Source organism: Trypanosoma cruzi, genomic scaffold, assembly GCF_000209065.1.
Source record: "Trypanosoma cruzi strain CL Brener 1047053517167 genomic scaffold, whole genome shotgun sequence".
NCBI classification, from domain to species: Eukaryota; Euglenozoa; class Kinetoplastea; order Trypanosomatida; family Trypanosomatidae; genus Trypanosoma; species Trypanosoma cruzi.
In genome coordinates this window covers 162,028-184,143 of record NW_001849497.1, presented here as the reverse complement: position 1 = coordinate 184,143, position 22,116 = coordinate 162,028, and the positions used below count along the sequence as shown (strand labels likewise).

Genomic DNA, 22,116 nt, shown 5'->3' with positions numbered 1-22,116 from the left:
AAGCGTTTGATGGGGTGTTTATTCTTCCTTTTGCGCCTTGCAGCTAATCTTGTTTGGCCATGGCGGCATCAGTGGGATTCTGCGACTGTGCGCCTGCCGTGCGTGTCTCATCTTTTGCCGCTGCTCCCCCGTTGTGTTGGTGAAGGAGGAGACGAGCGACGGCGTCGGTGCAGTTGCGCCCCCGTAGGAGAGGGAAGGCACCGACCGCTGCTGACGGCGACAGTCTTTGCTGCAGGCGATCTGACGGGATGACGTCACCGGTGTTACAGTTAGCCGAGATGGATGTGGGCCGCACTGCGTCTCCCACCCCTCTCATCATCCCCTCTGTCCACTGCAGTCACACGCCACACGCACCGCAGAGCAGCGGCGCGACCACCATCCGGATGTCTGTGAGCCGATCGGAATGTGCAATCGGTGTGGGCTCTTTTTCCCCGTGTTTGAGTGCCGCCGCCGTGCTTCTTTATTTTTCTTTTGTTGTGTATGCCGTGCGTGTATGGTGCCGCTGCTTGCTGCGCAATGCCGACTCGCGTGAACGAGAAACGACGCTTTTGCTGCCGGCGACGGGCGAGCTCTCCACTCCACTTACGCACCACCAACACCAACGCCTCTCGGACGCGCTTGATGGCTGGCGGTCGTATCGCTGCCACGTGGTCTGCCTCGGCTCTTGTGTGTCGTGCACGGCATCGGGATCGCCCTGTGATGCAGCCATTCGGTAACAGAAGCGGTGCCAGTGGTCATGTGGCTTTTTGCCGAGATTCCGCCACTCGGCACGGTGGCTGTACGGGGCTGTGTGGGTGGTGGGAGGGCGATGGTGTCACTGACTTTATTGCCTCTGCGCGGCTTTGTTTCGGCGGCTGTACTGTGGTGGGGATTGTGTATGACCGGATGCCTCTGCGTGCCACTGTGTTTGGAAACTGTTGTTGCTGCCTTTTATTTTTTTATTCTTTTTTTGAGCGTGCAGTTAGAGATACTTTTGCTTTACCAGCACAACTATCGTTTCAAGGTGTTAGGGATTAATTGCAGTATTAGGATTAGCAGTGTTATTATAACGATCTGGCGGAATCGTGTCACCGGATTCGCCATCTGTAGAAAGGGATTTGCTAGACAGGAGTTATGGTCGACGGTGCAAGTGCGACACACCACGAGAGCCCTGCTGATACGTGTCTGGGTCGGTGGATGCAGTCTGCGGTGGGTGCGTGTCCGCGCAGCCGGCACCGTGTGCGGTGCAGGGCCATTGCGGCTGTGCGTGTGGCGCTGCTCGTTGTGTTGGTGCTGGTTGCGGCGGCATGGATGCCCGCGGTGCATGCGGTGGTGTTGCGACTGCGGGGCGGCACGGTGGACAGAGCCATCACGGTTGGCCGCGCCGTGGACACGGTGCTGATGGACGGCGTTTCCATCACGAACGGCGTGGCTGTGGTGTTTGACGTTGCTGCGATGCTTCCCGGCGCGCTGCGCATCGAATTGAGGAACTGCGTGTGCGACGGCGGTGCGCAGATCTACGTGCGGGGCTACAGCGGCGAGCCGGCGACTGACCGGAGCCTGGAGGTGAGCGTGAGCGGGCTGTCCGGCGGCTACTGCTCGCTTGTGTTTCTGGACAAACTGCCGGCACACACGAACGTGACGGTCCGTGACTCGACGATTGTGACGGCGGGGCCGATGCGCTACTCGCAGCTGAGCGTGCTGACGGACGCGGTGGCGGCGCCGCTTGTGCTGCACGCGACGTCGCTGTTGCAGTCGCAGCTGCGTGTGAGCAACACTGTGCTGAGGTCGTTGCACGCGGGCGGGTCGGCGGTGTACGTTGGCGGCGGTGTGGACCTGCTGTCGAGCGCGGTGGTGCTTGACGGCGTGTTGCTGGAGGCGTCGGGCGGTCCGACCGCTTCCGCGTTGCATGTGGCGTCCTCGTCGCGTCTCAGTTTGCGGAGCCACTCGGTGTTCTCCGTGACGAACGTGTCGGTTGTGAGCAGTGGCGGAGGCATTGTGCTTGGAGAGCGCCTCGCGGTGTTTGATTCGGTGCTGCGCTTCGTGGGCGTCGAGGGGTCTGTTGCGTCGTCGCTGGTGCGCTGCGACGGTGGGACGGTCGGTGTCGGCGGGTGGCTGGACCTGCACGGCGTGTGGGCGGTGGGCGAGGCGTCGTCCGTGGCATCGCTGTCGGGGTTGACGCTGAGCGGCGGCACCGTGTCGATTGCGCGCTGCGCTGCCACCGGCGCGACGCTTTTCTCCGGGCTGACGATCACGAGCGGCGTCGTGTCGGTGCAGTGCAACCGTGCTGGCGGCCGGGTGCTGCAGAGCAGCGGCGAATACCGCATGGCCGGCCTGCCCTCCGTGAGCGTGGTGCCGTGCGACGGCTGTGCGGCTGCGCTGGCATGCTTTGATGCGCTGACTGCTTCGTTCTCCGACTGCGTGTGCAGCTGCCGTGCCGGCGGCGTGGGCGAGGCGTGCCTGCCGTTCGACGTGCCGCCTGCGAGGTCCGGTGGTGGTGGTGCGCCGGGCTGCGTGAGTGGCGTGACGCTGACGGAGTCGGTGACGGTTGACGGTGGGCGTGCGACGACGTGCTTTGACTCGGTGGTTTTCAGCGGACCGATCACTGTGGCGGTGGACCTGCGCTCGATGGACGCGTTCGCTGACGCGCTGAACGTGACGCTGCGCGACTGCGTGCTTGCGGGCGGCGCACAGCTGCGGATTGGCGGCCTCAGCGAGAGCATGGCGCGCCTGATGCCGCACGCCCTCGTCAACATGACGAACGTGACGTCGGTGGAGGGCACGATTGTGCTGCATGGCGCGATGCCGCTGCACTCGAGTGTGCTGCTGGCGAACTCAACGCTGCGCGCGACGGTTGGCGGGTCGCAGTACGTGCCGGCGACCCGTGGCTACGAAGGATTCCGGTACGGCCCCGCGCTTGTCCTGGACGGCGTCCGGCTTCTTTCGACGCGGTTTGTCATGACGCGGTCGACGCTGGTGTGTGGCGGGGGTTCGTGCGCTGCGATCCTCGTGGAGCGCGGCCTTGGCGTGAACCTGTCCAGCGTCTTCTACATGAACAACTGCGTTATTAGGTCGCGGACGCACGTGATGTACGCTCTTGCGTCGGACCTGCGTGTTGGTAGCGGCTCCGTGTTCTCCATACAGAACTGCTCGTGGATTGCGCCGAGCACCGAATACTACAAAGGCGCGTGTGTGTTCAAGGATGTTGTTGTAGATGGCGGTAGCGTGCTGCAGATTGTGTCCAGCACTTTCCGTCTCGGCTTCGCCATGCTGATGGCAGCCACGTTGACCGTGACTGACGGCAGCTGGCTGGTGCACCGCAACAACGAGTTCCGCACCGCCTATTTTGTGTACGTGGCTGCCCACTACGGCATGGCGTTCCGCGATCAGAGTGTGTGGTCGATACTTGACAACAACTTCACGTATGGCTCGTACTCATCTACCATTGCAAATATGACAACCAAGTGGTCACCACCATCCGACACGCGCCCGACCATCTACGGCATGTGCAACGAGGCAATGGGCTCTCCTGTGACGAATTACCAAGACGACCTCAATATAGGGACGCCCGTGACGGTGTTGGACTGTGGTGTGTGCACCGTGGACGCCGTGTGCTTTGCAGCGAGGACGAGCAGCATCAGCGGCTGTGAGTGCGTGTGCGCTGCTGGCGGCTACGGTGACACGTGTCTGCCGGCTGCGGTTCCGGACGGTCTTGGGCCTCTCCCGCTCCCCGATGCGAAGGACACGGAGGTCCGCTGCGTGCACGGTGGCAGCATCAGCTCCGTGTACGTTCCTGATCCCGGTGTGCGTGGTCTGTGCTTCGTCAACGTGACCTTCACTGCCGCGATTGTGCTGGACCTGTCGTATTTTGACGCGCCACAGCATACACTGAACATCACGCTGCTGCAGTGCGTCCTCGTGGGCCTGTCGATCAGAGGGAGTGGTGCGCGCGTGCAAGTGAACGTGACTTCTTCGATGTTGGATTCTGGTGAGTTGGTGTTTCAGGGTGATTTCGGCGCGAGCTCCCAGATACTGGTGGTGGGCAGTACGTTTGTGACGACGTCGGGCCACGCCATTTCCTTTGTGAAGTTTACTCTCAGTGCGAATATGACGCTGCTGCTACTTGACAACTACATTGAGGCGAGTAGGTACGCGGTCTATTTCATCAGTGTTGTTGTTGATGGTGGCGGGATCATTGTGAAAGGAAATACGCTGAGCACAACGGAGGACGATGACAGTGTGGAATCATCTGTTTGCGTTAATTCTGTTGGAGTGAAGAACGGCGGCTACTTTGACGTGGAGAACAACACGATGAGCTCGGTCAATGGCGTTATTCTTTTTGGGGATACTACCGTGAGCTCCGCGGGGCTGCTGCGAGTGGCGGACTGCACCTTCGCTGGCGGGACGGAATTTTTTGATCCCGCGCTGGTGTATTTGTCTGGCTCGGTGACCCTCAACGGAGGTGCGCAGTGGCGTGTGGAGGGCAACAACGTGAGTGCAGCCTCAGTATTAACTATTTCGCATTCCTTGCAAAAAATTAGGTTGTCGGGCAGCGGCACCACCGTGGCGCTTGCATACAACCGTCAGGTGAAAGGAAGCGCAGCCTTTGTCAATATTTTTACACCGAATACGATTGCTGAGTTACCCGCAAGGTTTGTGGTTGGGTGCAGCCTGCAGGGCGATGAGGAGGTGTCGTACGACGATGTGTTTCCGGAGAAGGTGGTGGTGTTTAGGTGTGGCACATGCAACGACGACGCGGCGTGCTACATGCCCGGGACGGAGTCGGTGGACCGCAGCTCGTGCTCGTGCAGCTGCAAGGACGGATGGCATGGCGCGTCGTGTCTTCCCTTCGAGGTGCCCGACACGGTTGTGCCGCCCGTGGCGGAGAGAGCCGTTGACGGCGACACGAGCTGCGTGGTGAACCAGACGCTGACGAACATCACGCTGAACATGTGGAAGACGCACCACTGCTACGTGGGTGTGACATTCAGCGGCGTGGGTGCTATGCTGAAGTTCTTCCTCAACAGTATGCCGCTGCATCTCCCCATCAACATTACGCTCACTGGGTGCACACTTCGTGAGGGTGCCGCGCTGCAGTTTGTTGGTGGCGCTGATGCGACCGAGTCATCTGGTGTCCTGATCCGCTTGAGCCAGACGGTGATGCGTTCCTCCACCGTTGCTTTTATGCGTGCCCTCCCGCAGCACTGCGACATCGCCGTCACGGAGGTGGATGCGGTGCAGTCCTTCGCGGTTGAACTGCCGGACACTAGGATGAACACGTTGAGCGTCGTGATGCTGAAGGACGCCGTGCTGAGTGCGTCCTCGCTGTTGATCAGCAACATCAAGGCGCGTGCGACGAAGCGTGATGCGTTCGTTGTGTACTCGACAGGGACGCTGACGCTGGTGGGTGGCAGCTCGCTGTACGCGCGTTACTGCAGCTTTGATGGATACACATACCTGTTCTACGCGTACAGTCTCAGTGTCCGCAATCACTCTGTTTTTGCGCTTCTCAACAATAAGATGTTCTCCGGGGTTAGTCTGCTGTATATACGCCACGGATTCAGCGTGTCGGATCACAGCGTGTTGCGCGTGGTGGGGAACAGCGGCTCCGTGTCCAACGCCATATATTCACTAAGCTTTTTTACCGTCCGCCATTCAAGCTGGCTGGATTGGCGCGACAACGACGTGGAACTGGGTGCGATGTTCTACGACAGTAGCTCCGCTTTCGTGAGCATCGACGGCAGCAGTGTGGTGACGCTGACTGGCTGCAAGATGGGCTCGACGGGGTTGTCGGTACCTCTGCTATCGCAGGCTGACGCCGGCTACCGGTTCGTTGCTGGGTGTCTGACGGTCGCGGGACGTGTGGTGACGACGGCGGCTGAACTGGAGCTCCACGGCATCACCAGCGTGACGACGGTTGCGGTGTGCGGGGAGTGCACGAAGGATGGCGACTGCTTTGCTCCGCTGACGACGGCGGTCAGCGACTGCAATTGCCGGTGCGCTGCTGGAGGGCACGGCGATGTGTGCGTCCCGGCGCCTGTGCCTGCTGGCCTGCCACCGCCCACGCCACTGCCACCAATACCCACGCCGCCACCGCCGCCGGTTGGTGAGTGCATCAGCGACATGGAGTACCCCGAGGTTGCGCAGGCAGTGGGCAGCGGGCTGTCGTGGCTGTGCTACCGCAACGTGACGTTCAGCGGGGGCGGCATGTGCCTGACGGTGCTGATAGGGGCGATGACGGGCGACGTGGTGAATGTCAGGTTCGATGGATGCACGTGGAGGGACGGCGCCGTGCTGTTGCTGTTGGGCAACGCTTACGCCGCTGTGGGGTCTCTGAACATCGTCGTCACCGGCAACACATTTAGTGATGCGCTGCTCAGCCCGGAGGGTGTGTTTCCACCGCACACGAACATCACGATCAGCGGGAACCGCTTCACGGTTACGAGGCCGATCCCTCGGCCGGGTTTGAAACTTGACTGCCCGTCGTGTGTTGCGATGAATGGGCTGGCGATCAGCAACGACTCCGCGGTGGTGCTGGGTGGCAATGTGTTTCAGAGCGTGACGACATCGTCAAGTGTCATAAAATTTGTTGGATCTGCGCTGAGGGTGTCGTGGCACTCCGTGCTTGCGGTGGTGGGCAACACGTTTAATATGGCTGGCGGTGACAGTACGCTGATTAATCTTGAAGGTTCTGGCCAATTTTCATCGCTGAAGGTGCTGAACAACTCTGCCGTGGTGATCCGAGGCAACGTTGTGGCGAGGCCGGTGAAGTACTTTTTATTACTAATTTTGATATTACGTGTGGAGTCTCGGTCAGCGGTTGTGTTTCAGGGCAACGACATGCAGAGAAGCTCGGTTGTATTTTTTTCAAGCTACTCTTCCTACATCTACTACAACTCCTGGCTGCAGCTGAGCGGCAACCTCTGCCGCGTGTCACCATCGGCAGCTTTTCTCTTTCTGAACCCCACGGTGAATTTCCGCGACTCCGCGGTGTCTGTGTCCGGCAACCGATTCATTTCCAGTAGGGTCACGCCAACAGTTCTGCGGATATTCACGGTGCCTCGCGATCTCACAAACGGAGCGATTGTGGCTGCGTGCAACACCTTGAACGACGGGGAGAGAGTGAAATACAGCATTTCCTCCGTGTACAATGCCACCATCCTGACCTGCAGCGACCCATGCGCTCTCGTGGCGTCGTGCTTCCCCGCGTACACGACGACTGCCTCGAGTGATGGCTGCGCCTGCGCATGCGCTGAGGGTGGCCACGGCGATGCGTGTTTGCCCGTTGCTGTCCCCGAGCCACCGAGCACCGACGGCGCCGACTTGTGCGTGCGCGACGTGCGTGTGGATGTGGAGGTGAGCGCCGGTCTCGGGACGTCGGTGTTGTGCTACGTTGGTGTGACCTTTGCGGCGGACGTCGTGGTGGACGTGGGGTCGATGTCAGGGAACGTGCACAACGTGACGCTGGCGAACTGCACGTTTGTGGACGGAGCGAGCCTGTACGTTGTTGGGTGGCGGTCCGACCTGTCTGCTGGCGAGCGCGTCGATGTGTTGATCAGCGGGCTTGAGTCGCGCTCCGGCGGCGGCGTGTTGGTGGCGAACCGATTTCCGCCGGGCTCGCGCGTCACTGTGGTGGACTCGGTGCTGACCGCAGAGAGGCGTGTTGCGTACCGCGGTACCTACGAGCTTGGCGAAGCGTCCGCGTGCCTTGTGTTGCACAACGTGAATCTGACTGGGAGCGTGCTGACCATTGCGCGCACGCAGGTGGCGGCTGTGTTCCGCGACGCTGTTGGCGTGTTGTTTGTTGGCGGCGTGGCGCTGTCGTCGCGCGGTGCGCTGTACGTGGACGGGCTGTTGGTGCAGACGGCGCTGGGGCTGTGCGTGTCGGTGGAGGGCGGTGTTGCTGCCAGCGGCGGCTCCGTGGTGGCGTTTGTTGACAGCGACTTCCTGCTGTGCAAGCACGCGGTGTCTGTGCGTGGGGCTGTGAGCGTGTCGGGCTCCGCTGTGGCGCTTGTGCGGAATGAATTTTTGTCGACGGAGGACTACGCGGTGGCGTTTTATTCGACGGTGAGCCTGGCTGGCGGGTCGATGCTGCTTGCGAAGGGCAACGTGCACGACGGCGTCTTGAGGGAGATGCTCTACGCCGCTGGCGCCGTGACCGCTGTTGGGAGCACGCTGAACCTTGTGCGCAACCGAGCGCTGCTGCCGCGGATGCTGTCGCTGAGCCTGTCGCTTGCGGTTGGGGCGCATTTGAGGGTTGCGTGCAACGACGTTGGTGGACGTCTCCTGTCGACGGCGGAGGAGTACGCAGCGGCTGGTTTTGGCGACGCTGGGAGCATCGACGTTGCTGGGTGCGACGCCTGCGACAGGGACACGCACTGCTACGCTCCCGGAACGGCGTCTGCGAGCATGAGGAACGGTGTGTGCGTGTGCGCGTGCGGCAGCGGCGGGTACGGCGAGACGTGCGTGCCTGTGGGTGCTCCCGCACTGCCGCCTGCTGTGGGCACCATGTCGAGTGTGTTCATCCGCGAGGGCGTGACGGTGCAGTCGGTGTTCGTTGTGGCTGCCGGTGCGAGCGAGGTGACGCTGCGCCACGTTGTGCTGGACGGCGTGAGTCCGGTGCTCTACGTGCCGTGGATGGCGCGGGACGGCGTGCGGATTGTCGTGCAGAACGTGTCGCTGCTGAACGGTGCCGTGCTGTACGTGATGGGCGGTGGAGCGCTGCGCGGTGCGGGTGCGGCGGGGAGCGACGAGAGCTTGCCGGTGGAGCTGTCGGTGTGCGATGTGGAGGCGCTGAACGGTGCGCTTGTGCTGACCGGCACGTTCCCCGCGGGGTCTGTGCTGACGGTGACCGACTCCCTGCTGGTTGCCGCGAGGCCGACGCCGCTTGTGTATCTTCCCGGCTCGCAGTCCTCGCCGTACGCACCGGTGCTGGTGCTGTCGGGCCTGCGGCTTGTGCGGTCCGTGCTGGTTGTGTCCGGCGTGGCCCTCGTGACCGTGATGACTGGTGGACGGACGGTGGTGGTGGACGGCGCCGTGCTGGAGCTTGTCGGTGGCGGTGTCGCGCTGGACGCGGCTGTGTTCGGTGGCGACGTTGCGTTGTACGCGAGTGCGCGCGTGGTTGCGTCGGGGGGCGCTGTGCTGCGCGTGTCGGGGAGCCAGGTGTACGCCGCGCACGGGTTGGTGTTCGACAGCGGTGTTGAGGCCAACGCGTCCGCCGTCGTGGTGAACGACAACGCCGGTGCGCTGACCGATGGCGCGCTGCTGGTGCTGCGGGGGTCGGCGTCGTTTGCGTCCGGGTCGTGGATGTCGGTGCGCGGCAACAGCATCAGCGGCAGGCTTCTGTCGGTGCCGTCGTACCCGCGCAGTGCGGAACTCGTGCAGAGCACGCTGACGCTCCACGGGAACGCTGGCAGTGGGCCTGTTGTGATGGACGGCACCGTTGCGCTCGGGGGCGCCGGCCGAAAGTTCGTCGTGGGGTGCCTGACGCTCAACGGGCAGGCGCTGCAGCCGATTGACTACAGGTCCGCCGGCATCATCGGGGAATTCCGCCCCGTGGCGTGTGGCGTGTGCGACGCCGACGTGCGCTGCTTTGCTGCTGCGACGAGGGCGATGTCGGGGTCGTGTCGCTGCCGCTGTGCTGAGGGCGGGTACGGGCGCGACTGCCTGCCGGTGTACCTGCCGCACGTGGACGGGTGCAACCGCACGCCAGCCATGCCGCCGCAGAGCCACACGGCGACGCTGACGGAGACGCGCAGCCCGACGGCGACGTGGACGCCGAGTCAGAGCACCGAGCACTACAGTCCAACGGGGACCGGGCCGACGGAGACGTTGCAGGTGACGGAGACGGTGGCGCTGCCGCCCACGTGGACCCCGACAGTTTCGGTGAGCAGCACGCTGTGGTGGAGCGACGTGGCGTGCCCGACGCTCGCCGTGACGACAACGGCGGCTGGTGGGAGCCTGACGCAGAACGACATCCGCGGCGGTGGGAGCGCCGCCCCGACACGGCTGATGGTGGCGCTGCCGCCGCCGTTTCGATGGGCACGCGACCCGCAGCTCAGCACGCACCTGAGCTTTGTGCCGGTGTCGACGGCGCAGCCGAGCGGCTTCGGTGGTCCGTGGGGAGCGATGCTGAGCAACGCGACGTGGGTGCGCAACGCGACGAATCCGTCCACCGTCCTGGAGCTGGCTGTGCCCGTGCACCGCGGTTACTTCATTGCAGCCGACGAGACGATAGTCATTCGCTGCGACGCTGTGGCGGTGTCCGGCGGCTGCAAGGGTGTGCTGCTTGGGACCTTCACGATCAGGTCTGAAACGCTGCCCGCCGCTGCCAGCGCCCTCTCGGCGATCACCGGCGTTGTTGCGGGTGCGACGGCTGTTGCCGTGGTGGTGACCGGCGGGCTGGGCACCATCCTGGAGATGCAGGCGCTTGGCGTGTTCGCGAGGATGTCATGCGCCTCGGCGCAGGAGCGTGCCAACACCGTTGCGCTGCCGTACTTCCTGTCGGTGTTCGCTGCCCTTGACCCGCTGTGGATGGTGGTGGGCAACGCGCTGCTCGCCGCTTTGTTTGGGTGCGTGCACTGCGGTGTGACGGCCGCCTTCCAGCGGTGGCGCGGCGTGGACGCGGCGAGTGCGTGGGCGGCGATGCGCTTCCCGAGCCTGACGTACGTCGTGGCGCACGCGATGCATCTCGGCATCTTCTTCGGCTCGGTGTTCGCACTGGCGATGCCCGGCGCCCACGTGCAGCACCGCGTGATCGGTGTCGCCGGTGTGCTGTACGGTGTGGCGTTTCCTGCTGGCGTGTGCTACTTGATTGCTCGCCGCACGGGCGCGAGCTTCACGAGGTACTGGCAGTTTTCGAGGAAGCCGCTGCACGAGCGCCTGTTGTACCCCGTCGGGTATTGGCACCCCGCGGCGCAGCAGCGGATGTACGGCGGCATGCTGACGAACATGAGGGGCAGCCACGTGTACTGGTGTGTGTTCCAGCTGTCGGTGCTGTCTGTGGTGTGCCTGATTGCGGCTGTGCATCCGCCCGTGGGAGGCTGCCACGTCCAGTATTTCTGCATGGCGGCTGTGCTGCTTGCGGGTGCGGGCGTGGTTGCCTTCACGAACATGATGCGCTCGGCCTTTCTGACGGTGATGCACGCGGCGAGTTTTGTGCTCCTTGCGGTGCTGTGCCTGGTGAGCGCGGCCAACCACCTTGCGCCGAGCGACGGCGGTGCGAGGGCGTACGCGGCTGTCGTGCTGCTGCTGACCACTGTGCTGCTCGCGATCGCTGTGTACGGCATTTTTGTGTGGTACGCGGAGGACCGCCACTGGCAGGAGCTGCGCGAGCCGCAGCGTGGCGGACTGGAGGCACTGCTGCGCGATGACGAGGAGAGCGACGAAGAGACGCAGAAGCCCCACGAAAGGACGTCATCGTCGTACGCCACGGGCACCACCGTTGCGTCGTTGTACCGACCACCCGCACCGCCGTAGCAGCCCATGGCTGGTGACACCCGCTCCGACGCACAGAGCCTGCTCGAGTGTGCATCGAGTGCGAGAGGCAAAATTGATCACGCCCTCCTGTGACGTGCAACACGTGGAACTGACAGGCGTGCGGTGTGCGGTGATTGAGGAGCCACGGATGTGCTGCGCCCCACAGCCAGCCATCGTTAACAGCACCGACGGTATTGTTGATTGTTGTTTCTATCGACGTGTTTCTATTTTGAGCGGGTGCTTTCAGGAGTTTTTCCCGTTTCATGATGACTGTGTGGAAGGGGATTGTACTGTCGCCCTTGTTGCTCCTGATGTTGTGTTGTATCGGACTGTAATTTCGTGGAGTTGCGTGCGAGGAACTCAACGCTCGTATTGTGCAATGGAGGAGGGATCCAGCGAACCGCCTAGTGGAAGTAATGAATTGCGGCTCTGCCTTACCGTGGGTTTGCATGCAGGAGACATTACAATTCTCAGGAGCAAAGCGGCGACAGAGTGGTAGCAGGACTCCAGGTTTCCAGGAACGCCGTTGAGCGGGATTATGTATTGAGGCGCGACGCATTGCCGTGATTTCGGGCTGCCCTGGTGTGTGCGAGTGCAGAGGGGGATCGATGTCTCTTTAGCGGTGGAAGTGACAGACCAAGCCATCCCAGTCACGTTCCACACTTGTCCTTGAGCGCACCACCGCCATGGCTGTACCCCTCAGGTGTACACGTGGAACGTGGGAGCCTTGGATGCTGCGGCATTGGGATTCGTTGCCCGCTATGGCCCGCGTGTTTTGTGTGTGCAGGAGGTGTGACGGCCACTTCTGGCAATTTGCACATCCCTTCACGGCGCGGCCTTTGATTTAATTGGCACACCGCATTCCACAGGCAAGGGATATTGTCGCGGATTGGCCACGCTGGTACGAGGATGCCTCCACGAGGAATTTTTCCTTTTTCCCAATTTCCCTCCGGCCGTGCGAAATTCATGCACCACAGCAGATACAGAGGGGTGTGGTGTTAGCATGGAGAGTACGATATTCACCGAGACCATTTCCACGGCAGCGTGCGACTATGCATATTCTCGTCGAACCGTGGAAGCACGCAAGCAGACGTCGACGGTTCTGGATCACCTGGTGACTCACATTGTGGACGTACCCTTTTTTCTTGCCAGCAGCACCGAGGAACGCGCACACGGATGCAGTTTTTCCTTGGCCACTGCGGCGTACCCAGGAACGAAGCTTGTGATGCATAAGCCAAGGAGGCGTCCGACCTCGCGCAGCTCACAGACGCATGGAGCACCGGCATCGTCGCATTGGCCGGACGTATTATTGGTGTCCGACAGCTCAGGCCAGGAGCTCACCGCTCCACTGCAGCAGGTGACTGGGACCCACGCGCACGAACTCCACTGTCACTTGCAGGGAGGAGACTGCACCAGCCTGCCTCCGCACCGGTGTTTCTCACGAATACGGATGGCTGCTACGACCACTGCAACCCGCCATCCCACGCACATGCCGTTGGCGCGGCGCGGATGCCGCACAGCAGGCACGCAAAGAACTTTGCACGGAAAAGCCATCTCCTCCCGCTGGACCCCACACCGCCACGATCCGATGCCCGGCAGACTGCCCGGTGTGCGGAAAGCACTGCAGCTGCCGCACTAGTGTCGTGACGCACATGGTTAACGCCCATGGCATTACGCGCTCCCAGGCGCTGCGGGAATTTGGCTTTTGCGGTGAGTCGGGGCCGCCAGAAATCCCACCGGAACCACCGCCCAGCACTTGAGCGAGGACGAGAGCGAGAGACGGCACACCGATCGCACCTCCGCCGCAGACTGCACAGCCCATGCCGAAGCCACTCCCATGCAGTTTTCGCACGGTGTTGTACGAAAGTCAAGCCGGAACCGTAATTCATCTTTGGCACTTCCACAAGCAAGAGTTCCCCCGACAAATAGGAGGCGTTGCCAGGAATATGACGGTCTGACGGCATCCACCGCGCTCGAATGCACGTACTTTGAATTGAGGGTTCAAGCGAAAGCGGGACCACTATCCCGCATACGGGCACTCGAACACTCCGGAACAGAGCTACCGTCGGCACCGAAGAAAGTGGCACCTCATAGGTTCCCTTAATGCGGCAGGCAGGCGGGGAATGCCGGGGGATTGACCACCCACACCCGGCACAAACACCCGACAGAAAGAAAGTCGTGACACTAAAAATGGAGAGTGAGTAACCACGCGCTGCAAAGCTCGAACTTTCGCATGAAGAGCATCAAGCCAACGCAGAACCCCCGCCTCCACGCAGGAGGAGAATGCCACCGAGAAACAGTGCACCGTGTGCCTAAATTGGCACGCACACATGCATTGATTAACGTCACGCTGCTGCCGATTTCCCGGCGGCAGAGGGCTCAGGCCGCCGAGAAGGCGCACGTTGCTCGGCGACGACATCCCGCTGCGACCACCACCAGTTTGGTTTTGCCGTTTAGCGTGCGGGTTTCCGTGCCACAGCAATGCCTGACTGACCCGCTACCGCACGGCACGCTACGGGCATCTACCGGACATTGTGAATACCGGCCGACTGGAACTGTGCGGAAAGGCGGGTCTGCATTTACCCCGCTGTCCGGCTCCCACTTCGGGTGCCGGGTCTCTCTTTTACATCTTTAATCATTGAGCCGACGTGCTCTGCGATGGTGGCTGGTGTGTGGGCCTTTGTATTTAATTGGGAGGACACGAGGAATAGTAACTATATATATATATATATATATCAACAGCGCTGAATAGATATTAGTACCGATATTTACATGCCTATCTATATAAATATACAGTCAATAGAATAGCATTTCAATAAACCAAGAAACCAAGCAATCTGTCGAATTTTAGTAGGGGAAGGAAGGGATATATCCATATCTATACAGATGCATCAATAAATAAAAATAAAGTAGCGTTTTGATACTCATACCCATATCGATATACCTATACATTGATCAATGCTTATTTTCATATCTATACCCCTCCATATAATTTTTTTACCGTTCTTTCTTATTTGTGGCATTTTGCTTCCGTTATATTATGTATTTTTCTCCCGTGAGTTCATGCTTACGTTTTTAGAGCGCATAGGCATTCCGTCCCGCGGACAAGGTTTCATACGCACTGAAGCACCCCATCGGACAAAAGTCGCAAGGGGCTTGCGAAGCCCATCTCAGTTGAATGCCGATTGCTATCTTGTTTAATCTCCTGAGGAGCCGCGAGGTGTGATTGCGTTGCCCCTGCCACCCAACACAATGACAACTTTCAGCGAGCAGTTTGCAGGCTCATTGTGCAGTTATTATTGAGGTGTACTCCACACCCGTATTTTGGGAGTGAATGCACGGTGTACCTGTAGAGGATGCTGAGGGTGGCGTCAGCGAGGCATGGGATAACATGTGCTCCGGAACAAGTGTGTGGCGTTGGCCAGAGGAGGTCTTGTGTCAACGGCATCATTGATTGATGGCCGGTGGTATTCGGAGCTTTGGTTTTTGGAGCCTTAAGGAATGGAACGCTGCTGGCTGACCAGGTGCCACTCGTCATCCGATCCCTCCTGGATGTGGCTTAAAAGACGGTGCGGACGCGTGCGGCGGGGGAAAAGGAGTAGGACATTGTGTGGACATGCACGTGGACGCGTCAGAGCGTCACGATATCCCTCAACAAGTGTGGAGCCCCCGAATTGATGATTCGACCATCCTGATAAAACTGCCTGGGGTGGAGGTGAGTGCGTTGACTTCCGTTTCACCTAATTTTCTCCATCTGACAGGCTACGCAGCTGACGTGGAGGGACATCATGCGCACCTGTTTCCGGCGTGTGCGATGCCGTTTTCCACAAATGAGGGCGATTTCCCTGATGATGTACTCTGTCGTCCTCACTTGATTCCCTTGACGACACGATGCAACGCGGGGTTGGTGCTGAGCGACGAAAGCCTTCCGTCTTGCTTGGAAACAAAACGGAGAGCCCATGAAGAGACATGCTGCTCGCGAATGGTTGATGCTTGGCCTGTGAGATGTCTGCTTGCCACCGTGGAGCATCTCATTTGCTTGATTGCAGCGTCCTCTACGCGTTGCACAGTTCTTGTGCTCCTGAGTAGTGCCGATAAGGGCGGATTGCATGATGGTGTTTCATTGCTGGAAGGCTCTGTAAGGAGGAAAAATATTGTTTTTTTTTCTTCATGGAGGAGAAGAATCCGTTCCTTGATTCAAGTACGAATGCCATGTTGCAGTTCTTGTTGGCCGTTGGTGGCTTTGGTGTTTATTCCAATCGATGGTTCTCACTGGCGGTTTTACGACCGAATATCGACGGGTGCCGTCGTTTTTGGTCCCACGTTGCTTGGCCCAACAATAAATTATTTGTGCAGCTGGACAAAGAATTTCCTGTAGGTGTGGACCATGTTTTGCAGAATATGCCCACAACGGCTACTGACCGGGCTGGTGGTTGTTGCGTCCTTTATGACTCTCACAATGTTCTTGCGGATTTCACTCTGTTGCGTGCAAATGATGTTACATCTGTGCCTCTTCGTGTGGCAGAGGCCTGAACCAACGGGGGGCAGAGTGTTGTGATGAATTCGAGCACAGACAACTCTCATGTTGCTCATCGTTGTGCTCGTTTTCACTGCGGTCCTCGACGTGGGGGACATTTTATTATTGTGTGCGGTATGGGGATCACTTATCCGGTGGCATATCGCCGTGTGGTGGTCTTTGGTTCAAAGGACCCTGTGGAATAGTTTGTGAGGGCGAGGGATGATGGCAGGACTGTCATGCCCGCACAGAAGGAGACGAGAATAGGATTTTTGATGTGACCTGTAACACTGCGCTCTCGATTGCGTCATTGGATGCGTGCAGAGCAGGTGGCTCTCCGGTGTCTGTTGGCTTCACGGCCAACCCGCTGATCTCTTCTGAAGGGCATTCAGGAGCATTTGTTCTCTGAGGGAGTTTCTGCTGGGTGGTCCGCACACTGCAGTGTCCGCTCCATTGGGCTTTTTCTTCGCTGAGAGGATGGTCAGCTGCGCTTATTGGACCCCTGTGGTGAGGGAGGGACATGGGGCAACATGCCCACCTTTTTGGTGGTGGCGCACCGCGTACTTGTAGCCGCGTTACGCAGGAGGCATAACCATCTGTAGCAGGATGAAAGCGACGTGTTCTTGACCCTTGCCAGCAATGAACGGTCTTCTTGTTATTTTGTTGGGGTGTTTCTGCTGGATGACGAGTTTGCAAATGGTTACGAGGGATGTGTGGCAGCAGGGATTGAGTGCCGCTTTGTTTTTTTCTGACGGGCGGTGTCGAGGAATTACAGGCGCTTGCAGATGTTGTTGCCGGTGTGAGGGCAGTTGTTTCGGCGACCCGAAGCGTGGCTGTTGGGAAGACGAGTTTCACTCTTGCAGCTGAGGCAGGCATCGACGAGGCGAATGTGCGGGCTCACCACCCTACTTTCTGTACTGTTTTGCCGCGACGACTGGATCTGATCGCCAGCCACGTTGGGCCATCGCCATGTGGCTGCAACGTTGCCTCGAAGGGGTCGAGAGGTCGCAGGGCACGGCGTTTGTATTCATTTGTGGAAGTGTCACGGGGGAAGGAAATGCGGGCCTTTTGACATCTGACATCTCACTGCCTTTTGACGCCATATTTGCTGAGTCCGTGGGTGCTGTGTGACGCTCCTGCCTTTCACTGGATGATTGGAGCTGCTGAGATGTGGAGGACATTTGCTGCACCTTCCTTTGGTATCTTTGTTGCACGCCGTGTTCGAGATGGTTTTCTATTGCTGCACTGCATGGGGTGCTGCAAGGCACTAATTTATGCCACGCGGTGTAAATATTTGACGTCGTTGAGGTGCCCTTAGAGGGTGGGAGTGGCGATCCTCCGGCGCGGGTGATCACTGACGGGTTCACACGCCCCTTTGAACTTGCTGTCCCTTTGTTGTACGTTCATGGACTGACCGCGGATATTGCAGAATATATTCGGGCTGCTGCAGTGCTCCATGCATTCAAGGTGTTTTCCTCCGCGCCGTCAACCTCGGCAGCTGACCGACCGGTCTCTTTGAAGAATTTGGGAGGAGGATTCGCTCAATTTGTTCCACGGCTGGAGTCAATTCCTCCATTTCTGTCAGCTAGACACGCCCACACCGTCACTTTGCTTTTTTTCCTTTCAATGGGAGGAAAGGGTGATGACGGACCTCGAGAGACGGCGGTTCTTTTTGTTGCATCGCTGAGGGATCGGTCAGCGGCAGTCGATACATCAGCCCTTCCTGAGGGTCGGTGACAGACACTCTGTGGCTGAGACGATTTGGATGGGAGTTCAGAGGGGCAGAATGCGCGCTTTATTTCCGTGCTTATGCCGACGGAATGTAAGTATTTGTCCCTTCTTGTGATGCCTCGTGTGTGCCGTGGAACTACATTGAGGAGAGCACGAGGCGTTAGTGTCACTGTTATTTTTTTGGGCGCCACTGCTCTTTTTGGGTGCGTGATTCGACTGTGTGGTGGGTCGGTGAGGGGGAGGATGTGGATGGGCCGCGCCTACCCGACTGCTGCACCCCATTTTGCTGAACGCCCTGAACGAATTGCTGGTCTCCTTTTGCTTGCCCTATCGGGCCTGGCGACCTCTTGAGGAGCGGTGCGACGGCGTGGACTGTCAGGCTGCTGAGGAGGCCGTGGCTGCGCGGGATGTCCTTCGGATTTTTTGCGTTTCGGGACTACTGTAGAGAAGAGGGCATTTCATGCCTCCTTAACGTCCAGGAGAGTCAATGGAGGGATCACGGTTGTGGGATCTCACTTCACGAGGGCCTGCGCCCGTTGATCGCGTCGACGGTGCGCTCTGTGTGTCTTCGAGCCCTGCCGGAGCATCCCGCTGTTTTTGTTCCGGTGAACGGGAAAATCCACCGACACGCCGAGGGAGTGGTGGGGATGTTGCAGCGAGGAACGCTTTAAAGGCCCTGCAGTGAGGGAGCGCTGCTTGCAAGGACCCCGCAGCACTTGGGATTTTTATTGCACTTACTTTCTGCTGCCTGTCTGTTGGTTGGTGCTGCTTGCCGGAGGGTGTATTGGCTCGTGCGCAAACGTCAGTGTCTCTGCTTCTGCCTGCGGCCTCACAGTGCTTGAGCCGTTGTTGACGGGGAGATTAATTACTGTCGCGGTTACGACGACGCTGGTGTGTTACACTGTGGATGGCGGCGCCACCCACTCCCCTGCCACGCTCTGTATTGGTGCTTTTTAAAGTTTAATTTGATTTCTTGCGCGCAAACACACACGAAGAAGGAAAACAAATGCGAATCGATACTGTGAAATTCGAAGGCTCTGAAAGGACCAACAGCACACACACACCGCCCACACACACATATTTACATGCTCTCACGTGTTTCTGCTGTGAAGGCACCCCGCACACACAACCGTCGCCGCGTGACCGGATCCAGCGGGAGGAGGAGGGAAGGAAGAGAGAGTGAGCCGCAGAGGCCCAACATTTCGCGGCATCTCTTATACTCTGCGGTGCTGCTCTTCCTCGTCGTGATGATGTGCTGCGGTACTTGTGGAGCCACGCCTGCAAAGGATAATGATGGCAAGAATGATTTAAGAAGTGTTCAGGGGCCGGAGAGGGTCGATCTATTTTTTTCACGGAAGAAAGTGTTGCAGCTGAGGGATGAGGTTGTTCCAGGCACGCCAAGGGATTCATTTGTTTTACCCTTTCTCGTCAGAGCTGGTGGAGTAATTGCTGCTTTTGCCGAAGGTCACATTTGGATGCCGGATATCAAGGTGGCCAATTAACTAAGCCCTTTTCTTCTGATGTTGTTGCGGGGTACATTGACTCTGCGTGGGATTGTTCCACTCTTGTTGGTGAGGTCAATAAAAGATACATGGAGCGCACACAGTGTGCTTGGTGCAGCGGAGGGAAGGGAGAGTTTGGGTGTTGTGCACCACTCCGCAACAATCACGAAGGGCCACGGAGTGTTTCCTCTTGCGGGAGGCTCGGATGTGTCCTACGAAGGTGGGTGTTGGAGAGAGGGCGGCTTGGAGCTGGAACTGTTTGTGGGTGATGTCACGAATCCCACGGGTGGCAAGCAGAGTGAACGGATCGAATGGGGCGACCCCAAACACTCTTGAAACTGATCTCTTCTGCTTCTCACGAAGGCGAACGGACGGAGCTCATTGCTTCTGGTGGCCCAGGTGTTGTGATGGAGGATGGCACCTTCCTGTTTCCTCTGATGGCGAAGAATGAGGCAGAATACGTTTGCTCCATGACCATTCACTCGACGGACAACGGCAGTAACTGGGCGCTCTCTGAGGGCATGTCCCCTGCGAAACGTCTTAACCCCCGCGTCACCGAGTGGGAGGGATCACTTCTCATGATTGTTGACTGCGAGAATGGCCAGAGGGTGTACGGGTCGCGTGGCATGGGGACAACGTGGACGGAGGCCATCGGGAAGCTTTTAGGCGTGCGGGTCAACTCAGGATCGGGAGCCTCGCAGAAAGAAAGCCTGCATGTGGATGCCCTCATCACCGCGACCATTGAGGAAAGGGAAGGTCATGCTGTACACTCAGAGAGGGTACGCCTCGGTGGAGAATAAGGCCAATCCGCTTTACGTTTGGGTCACGGACAACAACCGCACGTTTTACTTTGGACCGGTTGTCACGGACAGTGCTGTGAATTGGATGCTCGCCAGCACCCTGCTGCACTCGGATGGGGATTTGCATCTTTTACAACGGAGGGGCAACGGTGAGGGCCGTGCCATTTTACTTTCCCGCCTGGCGGAGGAAGTGAGTGCAATCAGGTCCGTCCTCGGTACTGGGGCACAAAAGGACACTTTCTTCTCCAGCGTGTCTATACCCACGGCGGGTCTGGTGGCAGTTTTGTCCGATGCGGCCAGTAATGGCACGTGGAACGACGAGTACCTTTGCCTGCATGCGACGGTGACGAATGCAGTGAAGAACAACGATGGGTTCCGATTCACGGGAATTGAGTCCAGGGCAATATGGACTGTGAACACTCGCAGTGATAATGTGCGTCATGTGTTTTTGAGCCACCACTTCACAGTTGTGGTGTCGGTGACCATCGAAGAGGCTCCGAGTGGGAACACTCCTCCACTGACTGCGGTGTTGGCAAACACTGAGTCCAATCGTACCATGGGACTGTCGTGGAACTACAATAAGAAGTGGGTGATTTTGTTTGAGGGCACGACAAAAGCACGGAGGAGCACTTGGGAGCCGAAGAAGGAAGAATACCAAGTGGCACTCATGCTGCAAGGCAACAAGGCCTCTGTGCACATTGATGGTCAGTTGCTGGGGGCGGAATAGGAAGAAGTGCTGTTAACAGGTCAGAAGCCACCTGAGGTCCTGAGGTTTTGCTTTGGCGCGTGCTGTGGGCACTAATCTCATGTGAAGGTGACGAACGTCTTTCTGTACAACTGCCCACTGAACTCCACTGCGATGCGTGCACTCAAGGACAGAGACCCCGTTCCGACGGGGGAAGCGGCTCCGACACCACCCGAGAAGATTCGAGTAGTTGACTGCGTCAGAGAGCACGTTGCTGGGGATATTACGGAAGAGAAATGAATGAGCACCACGCCCCTGGACACGAATCCCCATTAAAAAAAGTCACCTTGCAGTGTGTGGAGCGGCGTGAGTCCCGACGACCACCTCGCCTCTCTCAACGACGTGAAATTGACACTGCGCGATTTAAGCGGTAACAACACCGTGCGTGTGTGCGTGTCGTGTGTGTTGCTGCTTCTACTGGGACTGTATTTGGGTGGTGGCAGTCTTCTGAGCCACGGAGTGTGGATTTGCGACGCCTCACGGAGAATACATGCCGCATTGCCCTTCTTTTTTATACCACCGTTTTAATTCTATTTTACTGCTCGTTTGGTTCTTCAATGTCTTTGCTTTTCAGTGTTCTTTTTAATGTAGTTCAGCTGGAGTAATAACTAGTTTTGTTTTTGCTTTACGTGGTGTTTGGCAGCTGCGCACCGTCATGAGCGACGTGTTTCCCTCTCTTGTTTGCTTTCTTGTCGCCCACACGCGGTGCCGGCCCTTCGGCTGCGCGTTCCACGGACTGCACGAAACACGAATTGGAAGAACAGGCCGATTGCTGCATGAAATGTGAGGGATGTTTTGTGGGCTGGTGGAACAGTGCAATTTCTTTTTTTAATTTAGTTTTTCTCTTCCTTCCTGGTGCGGGCGATATGTATAAACACAAACACACGGTCGTTTTGTTGTGCTGCTCGGCACATGAAATAAAAGTCTTGCCGAATCGATCTTTAAAAAAATGTAGTGAATTTCCGTCAACTCCTCCTGGACTTTTACCCTTTTTTTTTTCTTTGGTAATTCACTGCGGCGTGCTTTTGTTGTGCCGTGTCCGCTGTCACCTTGTGTTACTGTGTCTCTTTTGTTGTCCCTCTGCTGGCTGTGCTTTTGACACGCCCTTATTTCATTTTCTTCTTCTCCGCTAGAGGCACCGATGGTCCGCGGCGACGATTGTTTGTGGTCCCGATTGCGATGGCAGGAGGGCGACTGGGCGACGACCTGCTGAGTGCACTCGAAGGGAGCGGATGGAGTGCGCCGTGCCTCATTTGTGGGTGTGGGACGCCAACCCGCCGGTGAAGGGAGAAGTGAAGGACTGCGGTATGCACTTGGATGTGCCCCGTCCCTCTCGTTGAGGCCGTGTGTTTGCTGTCCGCATGG

At 58.6% G+C, this 22,116-nt stretch overlaps 1 protein-coding gene and 2 pseudogenes across 1 annotated transcript, besides 5 other annotated features; all 3 read left to right on the top strand.

Moving 5' to 3' along the window:
• Positions 1-13,554: part of a sequence feature (areas not merged during assembly with more than two copies in the genome that could not be assigned to a particular haplotype) that runs on past the window's edge.
• Positions 1,114-11,457, top strand: Tc00.1047053506973.70 (dispersed gene family protein 1 (DGF-1), putative; the record flags this gene model as incomplete). Its single annotated transcript, XM_812726.1, has 1 exon — positions 1,114-11,457. The coding sequence occupies one exon, from the start codon at positions 1,114-1,116 to the stop codon at positions 11,455-11,457; it is 10,344 nt and encodes a 3,447-aa protein (XP_817819.1).
• Positions 6,031-6,081: a microsatellite.
• Positions 13,555-14,305: a sequence feature (heterozygous, non-Esmeraldo-like haplotype).
• Positions 14,173-14,193: a microsatellite.
• Positions 14,306-22,116: part of a sequence feature (areas not merged during assembly with more than two copies in the genome that could not be assigned to a particular haplotype) that runs on past the window's edge.
• Tc00.1047053506973.61 lies at positions 14,498-18,244 on the top strand (annotated as a pseudogene).
• Tc00.1047053506973.50 lies at positions 18,790-20,733 on the top strand (annotated as a pseudogene).